This window comes from Malurus melanocephalus, unplaced genomic scaffold, assembly GCF_030028575.1.
Source record: "Malurus melanocephalus ecotype Western Australia unplaced genomic scaffold, MMel_1.1 scaffold_271, whole genome shotgun sequence".
NCBI classification, from domain to species: domain Eukaryota; kingdom Metazoa; phylum Chordata; class Aves; order Passeriformes; family Maluridae; genus Malurus; species Malurus melanocephalus.
In genome coordinates, this window is record NW_026623503.1 from 709,461 (window position 1) to 731,428 (window position 21,968).

Sequence of the window (21,968 nt, forward strand, 5' to 3'; positions counted from 1 at the left end):
GAAGGAAGGAAGGAAGGAAGGAAGGAAGGAAGGAAGGAAGGAAGGAAGGAAGGAAGGAAGGAAGGAAGGAAGGAAGGAAGGAAGGAAGGAAGGAAAATATGTATCAGAAACACATGAAGAAAAATATTTAGTGTTTTTTATAATGTTATTTTTGTACTGTGCAGAATCTAAGGCATCTTTAGTCACTATAAAAGGTAAGAGAAACTTTAAAAATATTGACAAAATCACTGTTAGGGTATGTTTTCCCTGATTACAGAAAGAAGTCTAACTAAGCACAGACTGTCACCACTGTGGTATTTAGTTCAGCATTATTGTTTTCATCAGTGTGCCTTCAAAGAGCCTGCTAGGGCTGGAATTCATATTCTGCTACTCTCATCGGGGCTAAATGCTGATGGAGGAGGGGAAAGAGGAGTAAAAAAAATTCTGAGTGGTGACATAGCCTGTCACAATGTGGAATGTACTCAGTGCTGATGGTGGAGCCACTGTCCTCACAGCACTTCATTTTCTCAAAAATTTACACCAGAACTACTATTGAACCAGGAACTCACAAATGGGAACACTACACTCCCTTATATTCAAATGAGCTGGTTCTATGAGGCTAATTCAGAGTTCTAAAAACTTCAAAAATTATTTTTGTACGTCTTTCTGAAAACACATGATTGAAGTGCAACCTTTTTATGACATGAACATAATCTAAATCTTTGGCTTTAAACAAATTCAAACTGGTATTCAAAAAAAAAACCCCTCAAAATATCTCTAGCCTCAATAATGAAAATCCCAGATACTCTTTAGTAAGAATGTGTTCACTTCTAAAATGTGAGTTTAGGATGAACTTAATGCTGTATTTTTTACCAGTGTCACAGGATGGTCCTCCCTACATATGCAAAGTTTAAGCAGGAGCAGAGATGCAAATTCTGGTTGTAAAGTTCTGTGCTTTTGAACATGAAAAGGAAATATTAAAAATTTATCTTCCTAAGCCAATGTTTTGCATGTTCTCTGCATAGAAAAGATCCACAACAGGAATATGTTTCCTTAAAAATATGTATATGAGTAACACAGCAAGACGTCATCCTGAATAGCAAGATGTTCAGCGGAAATAGTTGTATGTATATGTACATGTCTTGACTTCCACATAAAAAAGCAAAATTGCTTACAAGTAGCTGAATTCTTAGTAAGATCTCAAGCCAAAAATACATATGTGCTTGATGTTCCTCATACATTCTTATTTTGCTTTTTCCTATCCATACTTATCCAACAAAGCTTTTCCTTTTTTTTGGCCTGTACATTTAGTTGGTGATGAAAGATCAAATTGAAATGAAAGAATAATTGATCCATGTGATTTCCTGATGCCCCTTTTCTCCTGGATCTTGAGATCAGACAAACAGCTCTTACTAATGGCACAGAAAAAATGTGGGGAACACATAATTTTCTGCAGTATCATGTTAAACAGGCACAAAAGTAATACATTAATACATGTTTTCACAGTCTGACAACAAAATATTGCTTTCTTTGGTTATTCCTTTCCTAACTGCAAAAAGAGAATAAAGGGTTGAGTGAATCTGGCTGCTGTTTAGATATAAAAGTATTTTGCTATCATTGTATAATCTGGGAAAGATATAAAATCCTAAGAAATAGTCAAATGATTCTACAAATTAACCATTCTTATTTAAAAAAATCTTCTACACAAGGGTAAAACTGATATCAAATTCTGTCTACTAGCAGCTGGAGAAAGCTTTTAGGAAAAGAGAAAAAGTGGATTATTATCAAGGAGCTTTTGTTCAGTTTTATTTTTCTTTTATGTTCTTTTGCATCATCCTAGTATTGATTTCACAAGTTTAGCCACAGCAAAGGGCATGACCAGCTTTTGAAGAATACTTTCTTCTATTTGCTTTACCTGTCCAGAGAAACTGAACCATTTGCATAATAAAATCACAACTTGACCTTCTAAAAAAAACTTCCCAAAACAACAATACAAAAATACATACATGAACAAACAAGCAAAATTAACCAAAAAACCATGGTCTCCACCCTTGAACCCAGAGTTGTTAGCTGTGAAGTAGCCAGTGAGGAGTGTTTCAAAAGTTGTATAATGCCTTTCCCAGAAAATGGTCTTTGCAGGAATAGGAAAACAGGAATGAAGAGAAGGTCAGATAAAATGGCGAAAGAGATATGCAGTCTCTTTTCTAATATATTTTTACTCTTCCATATCTGGAAAAAAAAAAGAAATAGCAAAGTGTCAAATGCTGCTTTTCTTCCCTTTGTCTAAGGGGTAGGTTATCTGGGAAAGTGAAAGAAGGGTATCAGTTTAGATAGCCTCATTTTCTGCAAGCAGTACAGCTTTGCTTGTCCGTCGAAAGGGTGCAAGGTGAGGCATGCCAAAGTAATACCTCTTACACGCTCAACTGGAAATACTACTCTGTACTAAATAAGTTGAAATCTATTATGATTAGACTAATCCATCTGGAATTCAAGCTTAGGCTTAAAGAAGATCACATAACAGTGTTCAGTATGCTTAGATCAAGAGATTCTAATTGGTTTCTTTGCTGTAGGGCTCTCTGATCACCCTTGCTCAACAGCTGTTCCAGAACCTTTTTGCTTATGAAGGCAAGAATGTTGTATGTGTGGTTGGAAGTGAACAAAATACTCCAAACACAAAAGAACTCTATGTTTGAAAAGCCCTTTTCTCCCAATGAGATTTCAGTGAAAAACACAGCCGTAAGTAAGGAGAGGTGCCAAAGGTACAACAAAATAGTTGGATTTTAGAATGTGCTTGACTCCTCTGTCAAATATTTATAATCCATTGACCTCATAATTAGGTTATATTTGACTAACATTATCCTGAATGCGCTAGCATAACTATTTTTTATGTAGTTATAGGACAAGTGCATCTTCACTGAAAATCTCCTTGAGAAAGACAAGAAAGAGCTAAACGACATAACTTCTTTTGTTATTTCTTGTGAAAAGGGACAGTTTCTAACAAAAGAGGATAGTCTATCCAATTCACCTCATAACCATCTCTAGAAATCCTCTCGAAAATCTTCAAACAAAAACATGAATATTTTGCTCTAAATTGGCTGTTCCAACCAGTTACTTGAATATGCCTGTTACCCAGTTTAGCTACTGCTATTCTGATAACGCTTGTGTCAGCAGTTTGAAAGTGCATTTAAAAGAATCTCTCAACCAGGGAGATTCATCCCAAGGGGAGATGAATTTACCTGTAGGGTTGGACATACCCTGGAAGACATTATTGCATCAGAATGTCTTTTGGTCCCTTTCAGGAAACCAGTTTCTTTTGCATTCAATAATAAATTACCTTTTCTTTTTCTTTTTTATTTTCTATTTTTTAATGGTATGTGGTAAAAGGAGAAAAAGGACTGTCAAAACAAAGATCTTTGCTGCTGAATTGCTCAGTGTAATGAATGTATACAGTGGCTGCACAAATCTACTAGTGAGTTGGTATCTTCTACCAYACAGATAGCAGGGGAACCTTTCCTTTCAGGATGGTCCCCGGTAAATTGCTACTGCAATATTTTACTCATTAATGCAATTCTAAGACACTGTTTTAAAGAATCAGGCTTTCAGAATTTTATTTGATTTATTTAGACTGAGTTGCCACATTTTCATCATAATCTACAACAGTCAGTAATTATATCCGTAACAACAGTACTACATTTCCTTGATGTTTCGCAACTAAAACATTCATCCTGATTTGCTGTTATTAACAGGATCATAACAGTCCTGTGACAGGTATCATTAGCCACATTTTGTAGAGAAAAGACTGACCCAGAAGGAAGGGTACTCACTTGGGAGAGGTGGACTAAGGTGAGCAGTAAGTATTTCTGAATTTCTTAAAGGGTTTGCTGAATCACACCAGGGATCTGAAACAGAGCTCGGAGTACCACCTAACACATGCTTCTCTTCCTCTGCCATCCATACTCACGAGTATTTTTACCCCTCCCATCCCCACTAATGAAACAAAGGAAAATGCGAAGTTTTTTCCAGTCTCTGGAAGTTCCCTGTGAAGAGCTGAATTAACCCAGAAATGCTGTGGATACCCCAACCCTGGCAGTGTTCAATGCCACATTGGCTAAGGCTTTGAGCAACCTTGTCTAGGAGTCCCTGTCCATGGCAGGCAAGGCTAGGACTCGAAGACCTTTAAGGTGCATTCCAACCCCTTAACTTCCTATGATTCTATGATAACTATTTACTTCTGTTAGCTTTAGAAATAACATGTCAGCATAGAATTGCTTTGAATTGTTCTTCTTCTTGGTTCTGCTAGGAGTTCTGGTTTCCTAGCCAAACTTCCCCCTGGGTATAATAGAGCTTCCCTACAACTACCCTAGCTTTGGATGTGACTCAGCCTCTTTCTCATTTAAATACAATTGTTCTGGTGCAAATACTAGCATGTATCAACAGAGGTAATTGAAAGAGGAAAAATAATTAATATGCAGTGCTCTGTACACCTAAGACTTTAAATAATCTACTTAGCATATATTTAATGTCATTATCTGAATAAGCCTTGTCTGAATACACATCTCAGTCCTTCAGTGTCTCTGATGAACTTACATTGTTTGTAAAGGTTGAGTAATAGTCTTCCCTTTGATCACTAGCGTAAATGCCGGTGACTCCTACAACTTTTCATGTGATACCAGCACGCACAGTGAGTCCATTTTTGCTATCAGTTTCTAGTTTATACCAAGGCATTTGTAACTTTTGCCTGATGGACTATGGAGTCATATATCTATACAGACCGACATACTGAAGTGGAAATACACTGCAGTTCATCTTTCTCTTCACACAGAATTACAAAGTGTATATCCCTACACCAAGGAAGCTGGCTGTAAGCTTCCAAGCATAAATCACATGTGTAATGCTGGTTGCACCAACTGTAAGTGGAGAGCTGACTTCTCCCAGCCCTGCTTCTGATGGCAGCCAGCTCTGCTCTTCCAGATAAATGCCTGCCCTTAACCTCCACCCCTTCCTCTCCAGCTGCCAAAATCACATGCTGCTCAGAGAGGGCTTAGGACACCTCCCAATGGCATCTAGTGTCAGGCCAGGCTATCAGGAAAAGACCAAGCCCTACGGTTTTCAAATTGCATCTAAAAGAAAAATCTCTTTTCTCTCAGAAAAAAAAAAAAAAAAAAAAAAAAAAAAAAAAAAAAAAAAAAAAAAAAAAAAAAAAAAAAAAAAAAAAAAAAAAAAAAAGCTGAATGCAGACTACAGGACATTGTGATATGGATTAAGGATTTTTTTAGGCAGGGGTTTTGTGATTTTTTTCACAAACTATTTAGTTTATTTGAATCCCTGTGAATGAAAGTGCTTGTGAAGTTCTTGCATGGTTCTTTATTTCTCTGTTCAAATTTCTGAAACATTATAACCATACTTAATTCTGAAGGAAACATAAGATGCCACAATTGTCTATGAATTATCAATACTATTGAAAATATAGGAGGAAAAATGAGAGGTTGTCTTATTTTTATTAAAATCAGATTCTCTTGTCACATTGCTATAAACGTGTATAATACAGACTGTCAGTGTTACATGTTAACATAAAAGATAGCAAAAGGGTTGCACTTGAATGAAAGTTCAATACAAAAACTTAATGTGATATGATTCTTTAGCCTGGAAACTGAATTCCAGGGAGAGTGCAATAAAAAATAAATGAAATTATGAGTGAAACCAAGAATGTGAAAGGGAAAATTACTCACTGTTTCTCACAATCCAAGAAGGGAATTATCAAACGAAATTATCAAGCAGTAAATTATAAAAGAATAAAAATATGTGCTTTATCACATAATGCCTAAGTAAATTTTAAATTTTGTTGCCTCAGTGCCCAGTACACAAAAGTACCAGGGTTCTAAACACAATTAGACAAAGTAATGGAAGAAAAATCCATCAGAGTGTATCCAAGTCAGAGATTTCATGTCTGCCTTGGCCCTCTGAAACACAGAATACTGTAGTGAGGTACACATATTGCTCTGGTTTTGGTTTTTCTTCATTAAGAATACTGTGAAATGTTGTCACGTATGTGATGGAGAGTTAAAAGAACTCCTGGTCGAACTCAGTAAGGTTATTCAAGTGTTCACAGCAAAGCTGACATGGTATTTGAAAGTAGCTTCTATCCTTACAAATCAAAAGCAAATGTTTTTCAGAATGAGATTATTTATTCCAAGTTCCTCTCTCCTCCAGAACCCAGCTCCATTCAAGCACTGAGTGAAATGGCAAAAGAAATTGCAAATTATTTTATGGCCTTTGATATAATAAAACAATTACTACTGATGCAGTGCACAACAAGGTAAAATAGTAGTCTGAGTAATTGCATCTCACTTGCCCACTACAAATGGGAAGTATTTGCAGCTGCTGGGGCAGATTGCCAAATCTTCCACTTTTAATTCTTTTGTAATTCCTTTGTGGAGTCATTCAGCAATTTACAGGATGTAAGGAAATGGCCTTTTAATTTTGTAAGCTTATCCCCCAAAACCTGGGTATTTCTTGTCTCCCTGAGTGCTAAAGTGAACTCAGTCATAATCTGTAGCTTTACAACCTGAAAAGCATCATTGAAGTTATTCCTAGTGTCCAAATTAAAATAAAGATGTTGAAAATCTAAGTACTCAGTTCTCAGCACTGGATGATCCTGTCTCCTACTAAAGCCATTTGGAAGGCTTTTCAAAGATAATTAAAACCATGAAGAAATAAATTCTGTGTAGTTATGGTATTTTCTTTCTTCTTTTGTACCACAGACGTATGAGGCCTAAGAAGCAAAGTCCAGAAGATCAATGAAATAAGGAAGAAATCTCCCTTATCAGTATGTTTAATGGATGACAAATTTTAGAGTGATTATTTTTTCCAAAGAAAACAAAATGTTATTTGAAGGTGCTGACATTCTCTTTAAAGCAAGGGAAAATAAGAATACATGCTCTGGGGGAAAAGTTTTGAATTCTTCTTTTTTGAGTTAATTTAAATCATATCACTTTAATTTAGCAGATGAACTCAAGTGTTTAGCATTCATTTTGCTCTGAGGGGAAAGTGCATTAGCATAGAAGATGTCCTGCTTTTGGAGCTTTGGCACATAATTGTTCCTAAATCATTCATGATACCAAACAATTTCTAGTCCTTTTCATGCTGATGTTGAGTTTTGTTTGTTTGACAGTTGGCATTGCATTTAACCTAGATAACATCAGTGATGAAAGAGATTAGTTTTGGTTTAATATATGTTATTTGCCTACTTGCATGTTATGGAAATATATAAAAGCAGGTAAAAACATAATGAATTCACTAGCAAAGATTTGGTTACACCACATAATGACTGAATTTCCTGAATAAAGCATGTATGAAAGAAATTAGATACTATGTAAAGCCACCTAAAAGATTAGTTGCAAAATCTAATTCTATATTTGATAATCAAACATAATTCAAACCTCTGAATATGTTTGGAGTAAAAGCTAGATCATTGTTTTCATAAAGAGATGTTTCATTGTGCATGGAAACAAAAGCCCCAGTCCTTTTCAAGGAGCAAGGAGGATGAGCTATGTAGTGGGTTGACCTTGGCTATACACTGGGTGCTATCGTATCACTCTTCTCGGAAGCTGGACAAGGGGAGAGAATATATAAGGAAAGGATCATATTTTGAGATAAGGGCAAGGAGAAATCATTCAGCACTTACTGTCACAGGTAAAACATATTTGACTTGGGAAAATTAATTTAGTTTATTACCAATGAAATCAGAATAAGATGATGTGAAGTAAAACCAAATCTTTAAACACCTTCCTCCCATCCCTCCCTCCTTCTTGTACTTAACTTTATTTCAGATTCTCTACTGATTGTTCTACAGGGCGCAGGAGGACAGAGAATGGGAGTTTCAATCAGGTTATCATATATTGTCTCTGCTGCTCCTTCCTCCTCATGGGGAGGACTTCTTATACACTGCTGACGGGCTTGGCCTTGATGGGTGGGCCCATCTTGGAGCTGGCTGGAAGTGGCTCTGTTGGACATGGGGGAAGCTTCTAGCAGGTTTTCAGAGAAGCCATCCCTCCAGCCCTGCCTACTACCAAACCTTACCATGCAAATCAAATACAATATCCCACAGTAAGAAGGAAAATCAAAGCCAACAAAGTTTTCAGCCACACATGTGAGTTAGAATTTTGTAGTAAGCACTGGGGCTTCTTTGGCTGAGTGACTAAAATGAAATATTAGGATAATGCTTAGCTCTGGGTCAGACACAAGGAATTGGTGTCTTTCTCACATGGCAAAAAGGACTGTTTGAGATCAGGGTGTTTTTGGGGAAGCAGGTGGACAGAGAGAGAATAAATGATCAAGCTGATCCTTTTCATCTAACTAAAACAAAACTTTTATTTTTACCATTTAGTTAATGCTGGATAAAAATGTGAAACACCATTTCAAAGCAAAAATTCTCATTAGGATTTTTTTTCAGTATTTATTCAGGTTTTGACAAACACTTGTTTTGAATTTGCTTTAATCTCCTAAACAATTTAGCCTGTCTCAATAAAACACTTTCAACTAATAACACTTGTTGATTTTCTTCTACACTTATTATCACCTCCAAGTACAAAGTTTTGAAGTTAAGAAAAGGACAGAAGTGAGAGAAAAGAATGTATTGCCTAGTGGTGGATCAATTCATGATTATTAAAGATTTCACTTTTTGACCATGAGTATCTGCATACCAGTGTGTTGCTTTCTCCTTTGGGGTGGGATGCCACCATGGTTCCTGTCACTGGTATGCTCAAATTGGAGGCTAATTTTTATGTGAGGAAGGAATAAGATGCAATCTAAATGTCACCAACGTCTTTTGAGGAGCCATTTCATATTCTTCCTTTTCCTCATCTTGTTTCTCTTTCAGCACTAATTGTTGCATCAGGAAAAAGAGGCCTGATTGTCTGTATTGTATTGTCTGTAGCAACTGTATTGAATAAAATCCTTGCAGCTGGGAGCAAGGAGAACTGTTCTCTTCCTGAAGTGGAAAATTTCTATACATCATCACAGAGGCAAATTTTCCTAAATGGGACAAGGACTATCATAAAAGCAAGATCCTCGCTCTATTCCCTGACTAGTGCAATAAATTAGTTGATGATGCAAAATCAAGGAAGAATTTCTGCAATGCACTAAATTACACATTCCTCCATGTCTCTAGGACCATGAGTGTTATCCCTGAGAAGCAATGCAACCATATGCCATCTGTGAGCGTAACTATATATAAGGGACCAGAGGTAACATGGAAAAATGTTACTCATAAAGATAACTGCTCAAAAAAACCCAGATAAGTTGCTTCCTGTGATGATTTTTTTTCACCATGCACCTGAATATTCCCAATATTCACTTAAGTCAAGATAAATGGGATTCCTCGTTTTTCAACGAGTCATATATATCTGTTACTTCATGTAAAGTAGAATCAAAAAGCAATCAAGCATCCTAAAGATCATGTGTCTAGGCTCTTATGGCCCAAACAATGAAGAGCAGGCTGTAAAAGGGACATGAAAATCTCAAAGGAAAGCCAGGTTCTTTCTGTAAGATTTACAAGCACACACAAAACTGTCAAGTGTCAAAATCATCCGCATAGTTATAAAATGTACCTTTCCACATATTACCCATATTCTCACCAAGCATGCATACCATGGTGATATATTGTTTGCTCTGTCCAGATAGAAACAATGTATTTTGCACTTAGCTTCAAAGATCACATCACATCATAATTTATGCTATTAAAACTGCATAAAGCCTTCTTCAGAATACATTCTTCTATGCAAATTTCAGCTTGTCCCAGGTGCCACTAGCTAAATTAGACAAACTCACTTTTACAAAAGAGCACAAAAGACTTATTAAAACACAGAAGCTGTCCCACTCCCAGTAATCCTATGCTGCAACACTATGGAACAATTGTTCAGCAGAGGTAAATTTCAGTGAGACATGAATTTTTGGAAGGCAAAACGCTTTCTTTTTTCAAGCAAGTTTTCCCAGAAGCTAATATTACAAGGCTTTCTGATTTGTAACTTGAGGCTACTAGTGTAATTCAAGCAACAGGCCATAAAAAAGCCTTGAGAAATGGAAGCAAATTGTCTTTAGAAGCAATCTTACAGTCTAGTGTCATGGATTATGACACATAATATCAAGAGCACTATCAAGCAGCAAGAGGGAATATAATGTGTTTGCCTTACAAACTGAAATGGACATTTGGATTCTGGCAATAAAGGAGAGATAAGTTTATTTTCGAAAAAGAATTAGAAATGGTACCGTTATTTATATGACACCTGAAATTTACCTTTTTCCCTTTCTCAAGGAGACATAGACAAATGCTCCTCATTTATATGCTTGAGTACCTCGTTTTAAAGCAACATCAGAACCATGCATATTGCATAAGTGGGATTTTGACAGAAGTCTACTTAGTGTTCATTGCTATGTAGTGGTCTTGGCTAAATTCACACATACAAAAATCATATCTTGCAGAATGCTGCAAAGAGAGACAAATCTTCAATGGTTGAGAAGTTTTAACAAATGAAGCTGGAAAAAATCCTGTTAAGTCAGCTCTCTCTGGATAGTTGTGGAGGCATGGCCATGGTGTTCCTATATCAAAGGCATTCTCAGATAACTACATTCTGTGCCAGCTACTCCGCCACTTGATTTTTGGGACAACAGGGACAGAACAAAAGGAAGGCTTTAACTTTATAATCAGGGAATTTTTCACTTCCTGATCCAGAAATCATAATGAGGAAAAATTAAAATTGAAATGCAGCTCTACATGTTGGCATTGGCAATGTAGAGAACTCAAAAGAAAAGCTTTTAACTAGTTTTGTTAAGTTTTGTTTTGTTAAGCAAAAGTATTTCTTAACAAAACCAAAATGAAGCTAAAACCTCCCTCTCTGATAAGCCTGATATATATACACCTTTTAAAAGGCTATATATTGTATTATATTACATTATATTATAGTGACTRTAGAAGAATGCAGTACTGAAACAAAAACTGTCAAAACACAGGTCTTGATTTGACCATGAGGTGGCAGCACTACTCATCACATAGACAGAGGACCTTAGACTTTCGCTGTGTGTACTAGCTGTGGAAGATGCAAATATCCCGTACATTTCTGTGCTAAAAAAGGCATGTTACCACTAGAATAATGCATTCTCAGAACAAACACACAMAAAAAATGAACCTTTTACTTGTCTACAAATAGTAGGTAGCTGAGATTTGATTGAATGAACCATTCTTTGCTACCCGAAACAAGAAGTTACACTGAAAACCTTGCATTAAAATTGCAGAATCTTTTCCCAATGAGAAAAAAAAAAAAGAGGGCATGATACAAATAACCTGTGAAAGTGTCAATTACAGGATCATACAATCAGAATGGCTTAGCCCAACTCCCCTGCAACGTGCAGAGACATCTTCAATGAGATCACATTGCTCAGAGCCCTCTTCAACATGACCTTGAATATTCCAGGGATGAGGCTTCTGCCACCTCAGTGGACATCATGTTCCAGTGTTTCATCACCATCACCAAAACCAATTTATTTCTTATATCAAGTCTGTAATGGGGAAGAACAGTTTTCTCATTTGCAGTTAGTTTTATGAGAACAAAAATTATTTTGAAAAAAATAAAGGTTGGAATGCAAAGAAAAATTATGTCAATAGGACTGCTTATAATTTTCCATTCAAAGATTTGGCAAGCAGTGATTTCACATGGGAAAATTCAGTTTTCCAAAATGATTTAATAATGTTCTATCCCACAGGAAATATTTGATAAATTACTTGTGCTGCTGATGTCTCTGATAGGGCTTTGTTTCTTTATTTGAAAAATGGTGTCCTCATGCTTCTTTTCTTGAAATTGGAAAAAGGGAAGTACTGAGTAACAGGCAGTATCTCCCACAGGGAAAAAAAAAAAAAAAACAAAAAAAACCCACCCACCAATAACATGAAGATCAGATTAATGTGAGAAGAAGACTAGTCTATGTTCAAGAGACTTGCACAGGACTTTGAAGCAGTTGTCTCAATTTCAAGATATGTCTGCAACTTACATAGCCATCCAGAAACTAGCTTTACTCCTTTGGTATGGATTAGTCGTACAAAGCTCTGGCTAGATATGTAGTTCACACTCTCAGTGAGCTTGATCCCTGCTCCTGGAGACATACCCACTTAAGTATTTTTGTGTAGCTGCAAGGTAACTGACACAGAAAATGCAATTTACACCTGTGACTATAGGGTAGACATGTAATTTCAACACCTTTGTGTCAACATGACTAGCTATTCTATGTCTCTCTAGTCACTAGGTTCCCCATGTGGTAGAAAGACAAACAGAATGATTTTGGCATGTATGTATGCTTATAAGAAGACATTACAATAGCTTCAGTTGTATATAATTTAAAAAGCTACTTGGATACATATCCTACAGAGATTTACGCAAAATATGCTCTGCAGCTTTCTTTTCTGAGTGCAGTATACCTGCTCAGTAGGACAGAGGGACATCATTTGGGTTCAGGACTTCATCTGATGCAAAAGGGTAGTGGTGATAAAGCCAAAGCTCTTGTGTTAAACATATACAAATATGTTTAATACAAATACTCCCCTGTATATAGTGTTAATGTTTAATACAAATACTCCCCAGCTACAAACTGAGCAGAGGTTGTAAAATCCAAGAACAGAACAGAAGTTTTAAAACCCAAATACCCTTGACCCTGAAAAGGTCCAGGCTGAAATTCACCCTCCAGCAAACTATATGTGGTGAGCACATTATAGCCATAATCTCAATCTTTTTTTCCAGCATGTGACATGTGAGAGACCATGCACTGGCACAAGAGAAAGCATATGTTCATTTCAGTAGTCTGCAAAGAGGTATGTGTTATCCATGGATAATGATCCTTTCTCCATATCACTCACAAGACTGGTAAGGAGATTTGCTCAGGAGTGGGTAAAGGACAGAACAGGTTGTGCAGCATTTGGCAAAGCAGAAGGGCCATCCTCATGTTTTTCTTTCTAAGGTGCATAATTTACAATTTTTCTTCTGATTTCTGTCAATTAGATAATTAGCTGTAATATGCCTTTACACAGTTTGAATGAGAAACAGCCTACAAATCGTTTTTGCACAGTTGGAGTTGCTTATTCCCTGTTATCAATTGGTCCCATAGTATTGGTCTTTTCCCTAAAGGGATCAACATAACTTTCTCTTATGGGACAATAAATGACAAGTACAAATAACACCAAACAAAGATAAACAACTTGCTTCCAAAATAGAAGACCCAAATTCACACCCTCAATATTCAAGTTAGGTTGAAACATTCACTTCTTGGTCCTCCAGCCCAAATAAATAGGTGACCCTAATATTTCTAAGACCTTGAGAGTGAAGGCCTTCAAATGTAACCTTTTCCTCAAAGTTAGAGTTTCACAGGTCTACTGTCTTCGCTGAATTGGTGCTCCTGAGTTCCCCTGAAAAAGCCCTAGTGTTTCTGCATTCACCTGGTCCTGAAAGGACTGCCGCCTCCCAGCACCAATTTTTGCTCAGCCATCAATGACCAGAGTAGGGAGAGCAGTGGTTCTGCCCATTAACTATTTTAGAGTATTGATATTTACATACACAATGGCACATCTGCATGAAAATCTGAAGAGCCACCCTTTATTTGAGTATTTATGCTTAATTCCTGCCTGACTTCAGTAAGAGCTATGATTGGTACTTCAATACTGTTTTCCGAACAAGCATTTAAGTCAGGTATATAAGTAACCTGACCTCTTAAAATAATAACTGAATTTTTCTGAACAATTGGTAGTAAGCAGCCTCTTAAGAAAAAGGTCATGATTATGTGTCTGAAACTAATACATGCTTCTGATGAAATTCTCTTCTTATTTATCTCTTTGCTAGGGTAGTAGCTATTTAAATAATTTCTTCAAAGGAATAATAAATAATAAATAAATAAATAATAAATTAAAAAAAACACTGTATCATACTAAATTACAGTACTTACAATTACTCTTTCTTGACCATCAAAACAAAGCATTGTATTATTTACATTTAGGAATTGTTACATTTCAGTGAATTTCACTGATACCTACACAGAAAAAATGTTTGGAAATTTTTTCCTATTTTTTTTGTTATCTAATAATTCAGCAATATTTTTGGAAGCAATGTGGATTCAGATACTATCTCAGAGGCCTGTGGTACCCAGGTGAGGAAGTACAAAACAGTAAACATGCTGCAGAACTTACAGTTATTTTTCCAAATTGCTGAGGCTGCTAAAATATCTGTGGACCTCTACACCAGGCTCAGACTAATTTAAATTATTCCCAGATACCCATGAAACCATCCTATGGCTTGGGATTGCTACCATTCAAAAATGTTCCATCAGCCTTCCTTAATATGACCTCTTGTGCAACATTTTCTTAGGTCTGTTTTTTTCATCTCCAATGCAGCTTGTCCTTACAGACAGAAGAATACAGCCCAAAGAAAGGGTAGTATCTATCAGAAGGATAGAATCTCACAAATCCGCATTTCCTATTAAGTAACTCTAATAATCCAGGATTTTTCTTTCAGACACTGCACAAAAATTGACGGATAAGGCTTACCAGCCGAACTAAGTGGTACTAGGCATTATGTGAAATGAATGATTTTCCCTCAGAATGCTTCAATGGCTTTTTTCAAATCTAATGACCGTTTCTGTTTCTGGTTACCACACAATTTTTTGGTTTTAGAATAAAGTGGAGATGGTTAGGAAACAATAGACTGCATATAAAAATAGGTGGCAAAAATGCAATAAAAAGTTGTCCTTACCATCTGTTTTCTTTGATTCATCCCCCACGCTAAACTTATCTTTTCTGTCCAATTTACTGTCTTCCTTTAATTCACCTAGAAAGAAGCAATAAGAATCAGTAAGAAACAATATAAGCATTTTAATGCAGAGTGCATTTTAATGCTTATAACTCACTAAAATTGAAAAATCCAAAGGAGAGAGATGTTCTTTAGGAGGAAAGGTCTGAGTACAAAAGGAACTGGATTAACACATTTTTATGGAACAAAGCACCAGACAAAATTCATCCAACTCCTACACATAAGCAAGTTTTACAATCTACTTAAAAATTTCTTCACATTACCAAAATCTTTTAAAGCTCCTATGCAAACTCATAACTCCTCTGATTTTATTAAGCCATTAAAAAACTGAGCATAAGCTTCATTTCAGAATCAGGAGTCTGAAGCATTTATGCTTTCAAAAGAAATAAAATCCTGGAAGGTTTCATCATAAGTGTCTGTTTTAAAGAACCATCTTAGATATCCAGAACAGGTCTATGTAATTTTGTCTTACTTTCTCTTACCAGACTCCTTTATCCACAGATTCATTTGTGTTGGTATCAGGGAACAATCATCCTAGCACTGATCATTGCCTTTAGAGTCTCTGAAGCAAACCAGAAAATCAAGGCCTTTGGAAAAGCAATGGTTCATGCAAAATGAAAATATTGAGGGGTATATTTATGAAGCCAGGAATGTCAACCAAGAGTCATTCTCTTTTTGGTCCTCTATTAGTCATACAGCAAAGCAAAGCACATCACACCTTACAAGACCATCCCTTCATTGAATAAGGATGCTGAATCAGATAGAAAATAACTTGAAGGGAAAGCTGCAGCAGAACAGAGCTATTTCACCTGCAGTGTCCAAACAGCAAGAAGGAAGGTCTTCTTCCTTTTGTGATGCACACCTCAACACCAAGAGCTGGAAAATCTCATGTCAGAATTTTTTAAACATGAGACCTTATTATAGTGATGTTTATTCCATTTGTGTTACTATTGGTACTGTAACTACTTTGCAGCCTTGGATCAAAATTAAAGATATTAAGTATTGGAGAGGATACGATCTGTCTTCAAAATACTCATGGGCAGTGGATATTTATTTTTGGAACAYTTCAAAAGAAGAAAAATTGTAGAGAAACAAGGTCTCCCTCTTCCACAATGTGTCCAAACTATTAGGATATTTATTATTCTTGGGTGGCAGTGGATTAATCTCTCTTTCCAATTAAGCTTCATCATAGTATAAAAAAGGAATGATTTTAAAACGCTAAAATATTTAACAAGATAGAACAAAAACATGTTCTGTTCAGATTTTATTTAAAACTTTTCACGTTTATCTTCCTAAGCTCACTGTGTGGGTGAAAAAAAACACGAATGCAAGATGATACAGGACAAACAACACCCTCTTCAGCTGATCACACGACCACTGACTTGGGATCTTTGTAGAGAGTGGTTATGAGCAGATCCAACAGGGTTTATGTGCCTGTTAGATGAAGGTGGTCTTAAAAAACAGAAGTGCATAATCTTCAAGAGCTGATACAAACATGTACCTAGCATGTCGTTTTCTTGCATTTTCTCCACTGTCATACAGCTGACAATAATGATGAGCTAGCTTCTTTTTTGACCATTGCAGTGTCAAGTTGTTTGACCCTAAGTGTGTGCATGAAAATATGCTGAACATTTACACACACACAGTCTCAGAGTTTGATCTCTCAGAGAAAACACAGGGCAGTGGATAACAGAGAGACTTCAAACTCACCCGATAACACAATTTCTGAACTTTCAGTGAATATTATGAAAAAGGGATTTTTGAATATTGTAATATCTACCCTGTCATACTGCCAGCAGCAGACAAGAACAAAGATCATAATGATCTTTATGAAAGGGATTACAGAGGCAGATAAATAATGAACAAATACATTAGCTATTTATTATTAGCTATTAACATGTAGGCATAAAGGAATCTATGTTGAATTCAAGTATGAATTATAAGATTTCATCAGTGCCCAGAGACTCTACAGTGATTGAACATTGTAAAGGTCTTATCACATAAATAAAGGAGCAGAATTTTCTTTCTTGAGGAAGACACTAATTTTCAGAAATCATTATAATCCCTTTCAAAACACATTTGACATTTGCAGCAGACAAATATTGCTGAAAAAGGTACTAGCAAAATCACTAGAGCGCACAAAACCCCCATATTGCTAGAAGCATGCAAAACAAAGGATTAAAGAAGAAAAGTCTGTTGCACTCTAACTGGCGTTTTATATGCCCCTAAACTTTTTGTTTTCCTGAGGGACTTATTCCCATTCACACATGTAACACTGTGTGAAGGAAAATCCCATACATTAGGATGAATGACAGCTTTGACTCCCACAGTCCTTCCAATTAAAAAAAAAAAAAACTCTAATTGTGAATTACTAGGAAAGGCCAGCCACACTGAGAATTATATCAGGAATGTTTTAAACAGAATTTCTGTATCTCCTGCTGTCTAAACTCAGTGCTTGAGCCTGGACTCTCAAAGCGCAAATGCTTATTCAGTCTTTCTCTTAGAGGAGGCTTCTTAGTGGGATTTTCGCTAGTTTCGCACTGCATAATACTAGCCAAGGTTGTGAAAAGTCACGTGTCTGGGCTGCCATTTATTGATATTGGCTTCAGGGAGCAGGAGCTGTGCAAGGAAGGCCAGTGAAATAACCAAGAGACAAGTGATCTGTTTTGTTTGGTTTAATAAGTTTTTTTAATATTTAATGGAATTTTCAAACATTTTTTTTATCTTCTTTAGGATGCAGAATGAGATTCTTATTTTAACTCAGTTCGGCAGCAAGCTAAAAACACTGGAATAAAATTTCTGTCAAAAAAACCCCTAAAAGACAAAGACTCATTACTGTCCTTATAAAGAACAAACTGAGCAAAAGAAGGATGGATAAAAGAAATCCTAAAAGAAGAGAGAACAAAAATTGTCTGTACCAAAATATGTTTCGATCTAAGGCTCAAATCAAAGTTGCCTTTTATTGGTTTTAAATGAGTTTGTAAGATGACTTTGGCTTCTCCTCTGTTAGTTACTCAAGCAATGAAGATATTAATTGAAGCAGGAATATTTGTTTCAGCTTTCAACGCAGTGTATCATAAGAGGCTGCTTCATTTCCATGAGAAAACTAATTTTTCCTTTTTTCCAAGCAAGTATGATGAACCCCATCTACAGAAGATCACTACTTGGAAGTTAATTTCGTTTCWGATTTTCATGTGTAGGTGACTATGCCTATGTTAAAGAAGAGACTCTGGGACCAGGAATGCTTTTTCAGGATATGAGGTCCCCCCATGACTAATGTGAGATATTGGTTTTAGAGCTGGATTTATATTTCAGTGGAAGAAAAGAACTCACTGTTCTGGACATGCTGTTTCTCTTCTCCAACAATGTGATGAAGATCCATTGTCTTATCTGTCGTAGGTGTGTTTTTCCCTTGATAGGTTTCATGTTTGCCCATACCACTTTGCCAAGTGCCATTTACAGGATTCTTACTGGAATCTGTATTTTTGCTTTCCCCAGGATTTGGTTCTTTGCTCTTTTCTGTCTTCGCTTCAGTGACATCTTCACCTGGCTTCCCATACTGTTCATCTCTTTCCTTTTCATCAGTTGCCTGACTAGCATTTTCTTCTGCTTCCTTCTTAGCTTTTTCTTCTGCATCTTCAGCAAAGAGAGAAGCAAACAAGGAAAGAAATTACAACTATCAGTTAATTTGACAAGAACAACTCATATCTAAATCTACTTCAGATTTTTACATGCAAACAACTTTTACTTAGATAAATGTAGGAACTGATTTGACAATAGAAAAAGAACATAGGAAGACATTTAACAAAATATTCTGAAAATAACCACCCAGGTTGTCCTAAATACATATTATGCACGTCCTCTTTTTACCACATAAAGATCACCTTTGAAAATGTGGTCCCTCAAAATTCTTAAAAGGCAAAAAGAGATGCTAGCTACTGAATGCTGTAGGAATATTAACATTAGTTTTATTCTTGGCACACAACAAAACAGCAATTTATCTCATACCATATCATGTAACTCTAAGAGCATAAAGTTTTGGTTCTTTGATATATACCTTTTGTCCCTTTTGTTGTAAATTAGATCCTTTCTCTTCCCTTCCTCTTCTGGTTACCCTTTCTTTATGGCATGCTTTCTTGGTAATCTAACATATTGCTACAGACTAACATATTGCTACCAGTACTTGCTCCTCCATCCCCAAAAGTTTTATGGTCAATCATAAATAAACAAAGCTATAAATTCAAAAGTGAGTGTTGAACAACAGCAGTATCTCAAAATATCACTCAGGGGAAAAAAAGCCCAAAACACACAGAGGCCATTTTCTTCCATTTAAGATACTGGTCTTGTTCTTGTCCAAACCTTAGGTACTTATGCAATACCTGTTTATAAKACTGATTGCAAATTATTTTGGCTTCAGGATATAGAGTAACCTATGAAGTAGCTGAGTAGCTCAGGTCACACTCAGTTTGGAATGTGTGAGCTTATGCAGCTTTAGAGTATAACCGAGTTATACACAGAGATGTGTATACACAGAGATCTGATCTGCACAGAGATATGACCAACATATGCATGTATTTGAGATTTCTGGGTTGGCAACATTCAGTTGGTCCACTCCTTACGCCACCATAGGGTCATTTTAATTGTCTTAATAACCCACAATGTATCTCCTGTTTTCTGAAAGACTGTGTAAGCTGATGAATAGAGAGGTAGATCCTAYAAAAAACTGAATGATGTCTCAGACTGATGGAATTTTTCTTGACATCTGTAGGGAAGATGTTTCGCTCCTCACAGGGGTAGGATCTTAGCCAGTATGTAAAATTTGCAGAATTTCTAAGGGTCTTGTAATATACTTCTTATGAATTAATCTGAACCAGTTTTAAGGAAAATGTACCAATGAGGTACACATACAGGTGACTGGGATGACCGCAAAACCATAGCTGAAACGCGAGGAGTATTTATTTCATTACCTCTCAAAGAATGCCTGGTGGCAGAGACATTTGGGAATACCAGCTCTTAGTTCATCCTAGGTGGCAGCAGAGTGCATGCCTGGTGCCTGCCACAGTATGTCAAAGGGCTTTACTTGTGTAGTTTATCACAGGGATGTTCTTTTATGATCTTGCCCTCTCCCAGCAGAAGGCTCAAGGATGTCTGTGAGAGTGTGTGATCTCTACACAGGAATTATATTTTTCAAAACAGGAGATGAACAACACTAGGCATAATAAATGGAGTTTTCCCATTACATGTTCTCAACATTTCCAGCAGCAAGGTCACTTTGAGCAAAAACTATTCCCCTGCTCACCAAATCTTCCAGTTTTTAGCCTTTCCTCCCAAAAGGTACAAAAGTGGAAAGCAGTCCTAATAAGAAATGACAGTTTGTATTTCCTTGTCAGCAGCTAAATAAAGGAACCTAATTTTTAAATGAATACATTAAGGCTCGCACAAAACCAGAACTCAATTACTCTCATTCATTTCACTAAAATCTATGCTAGATACCATAGATAGCTAGACCATGTATGTAGGTATTTTTCTTGGTGTCTCACAGATTTCATAGAGTATCCTGAGTTGAAAGGAGCCCACAAGGATCATCAAGACGAGCTCTTAAGTGATTGGCCCGACAGAGGTCAAGCCTGCTCTGACCAAGTGATCTAATCTCAGGGTCTCATGGCATACAGAAGGTTTCCTCTCATTTGGGGATCTGGAAAAAACCGCTTTATTTTGCACCTGGACCACAGAACAAAACTTCTTCTCAGGCAAATTGAGTTTTCTACACCACCTCTTGTCAAAGGTAGTCAGAAAATACTTTATCTAAACGGTACTTGGTACATTAAGGCATTTATTCAGTCCTTTTGATTGTAGCTCTTTAATGATGATCCTTTAGGGAAAAAAAATCAGTAATAAACCCACTTACTTTTCCCACACAGTATCAGAAAGTTTCTATAAATATCACAAAGGATAAAAACAGCTCACTGAGGCTCCTAGGAACAATGTTGTTACCAAAGGAAATGCTGTACTGTACAAATAATATAATAATGTTATTAACTTCAAAATAGCAATAGTAGATTTCTTTCTTTCTGCTGTCAACAATAAATGTTTTATTTGTATTCTTTTAATAATAATTGTTTTTATTGGCAGTACATCTTAATTGCAACACACTGGTTTTACAAGGGTCAGCAACTTAAGCCCCTGCTGTGTGGCAGGCCTTGCTGCAACACAGGCAAGGGAGGGTGGCGCAGAAACTTGCTGCAAGTCAGGAGAAAATAACAGCTGAGCAAAGATATTGATGCAAATGCTGTAGAGTCCAAGAACAGTTCCTTAGTCCTCAGCCCTGTCTAGGTTTGAAAGACAGGTGTTTGCCAATGAAGGCAGGGACCCCCCTTGGAGTGATGGATATGACCTCCCCCCTTCCCTCCGAATTATTACATCTGTGAAAATCATGGGCTTTCAGGCAATAATATGGGGAAAAGGGAATAACAGYTYTTACTAATATGTATATCAAGGTGAAACAAGTAACAACAATGATAGCAACAACCAACCCAGCCACAAACCCAATGACAGCCTCAACAGCGATACACCCTCCCTTTGGTGCAGTTATGGACCCATTCGGCAGGGGGAGCCGTTGGCTCCTGGCCGAGCAGGGTGGGTGCAATGATTCCCTGTCGGCTGCAGGGGTCACTGTGGTGTGGGTCCCAGCAGGTTCAGATCTCCCAGTGGCCAAAGGCGGACAAAAACTGGCAGAGGTGGATGGAGAGAAAGTTCCTCTACAGACTCACAGGGGAAAACACTAATCTCAGTGCTCCTCTGGACAGCAAGAAACTCTAGAATGGCCGGATGAGCAAAGAGATGAGCAGAATCCTGTGGCTGCAGACAGGATATAGCAGAACTCGACCGCTGCAGCTGGAATCTCAGGGGTCCCCGGCAAGGCACAGGGGGCAGAAGATCACAGTGCAGCAAACAGGAACCAATGAGCTTAGATGCTGGGCTTTGCAGAAAGCAGCAGGCGAGCTCTCTCCGGCAGGCAGAAGGTCCACCATCCTCCCCCGAGCCAAGCAGGGCAGAAAGTGTAGCTACCCACCAACCCACACACACACGCCCTCCCCGAGCCCAAAACTCTCTCGAGAACTTCCCTCTCTCCAAAGACAGAAAAAAAAA

At 37.1% G+C, this 21,968-nt stretch overlaps 1 protein-coding gene across 1 annotated transcript in view; it reads right to left on the reverse strand.

The window, feature by feature from the left end:
- The window catches only part of PDE1C (phosphodiesterase 1C), a 296,339-nt gene that overhangs the window by 11,763 nt on the left and 262,608 nt on the right, over positions 1–21,968 (reverse strand). The window contains exons 17-18 of the mRNA XM_057376150.1: positions 18,153–18,449; positions 14,763–14,837 (exon numbers count right to left, since the gene is read on the reverse strand). Of these exons, the coding sequence (XP_057232133.1) occupies positions 14,763–14,837; positions 18,153–18,449 (372 nt within the window). The remainder of the gene's footprint in view (positions 1–14,762; positions 14,838–18,152; positions 18,450–21,968) is intronic.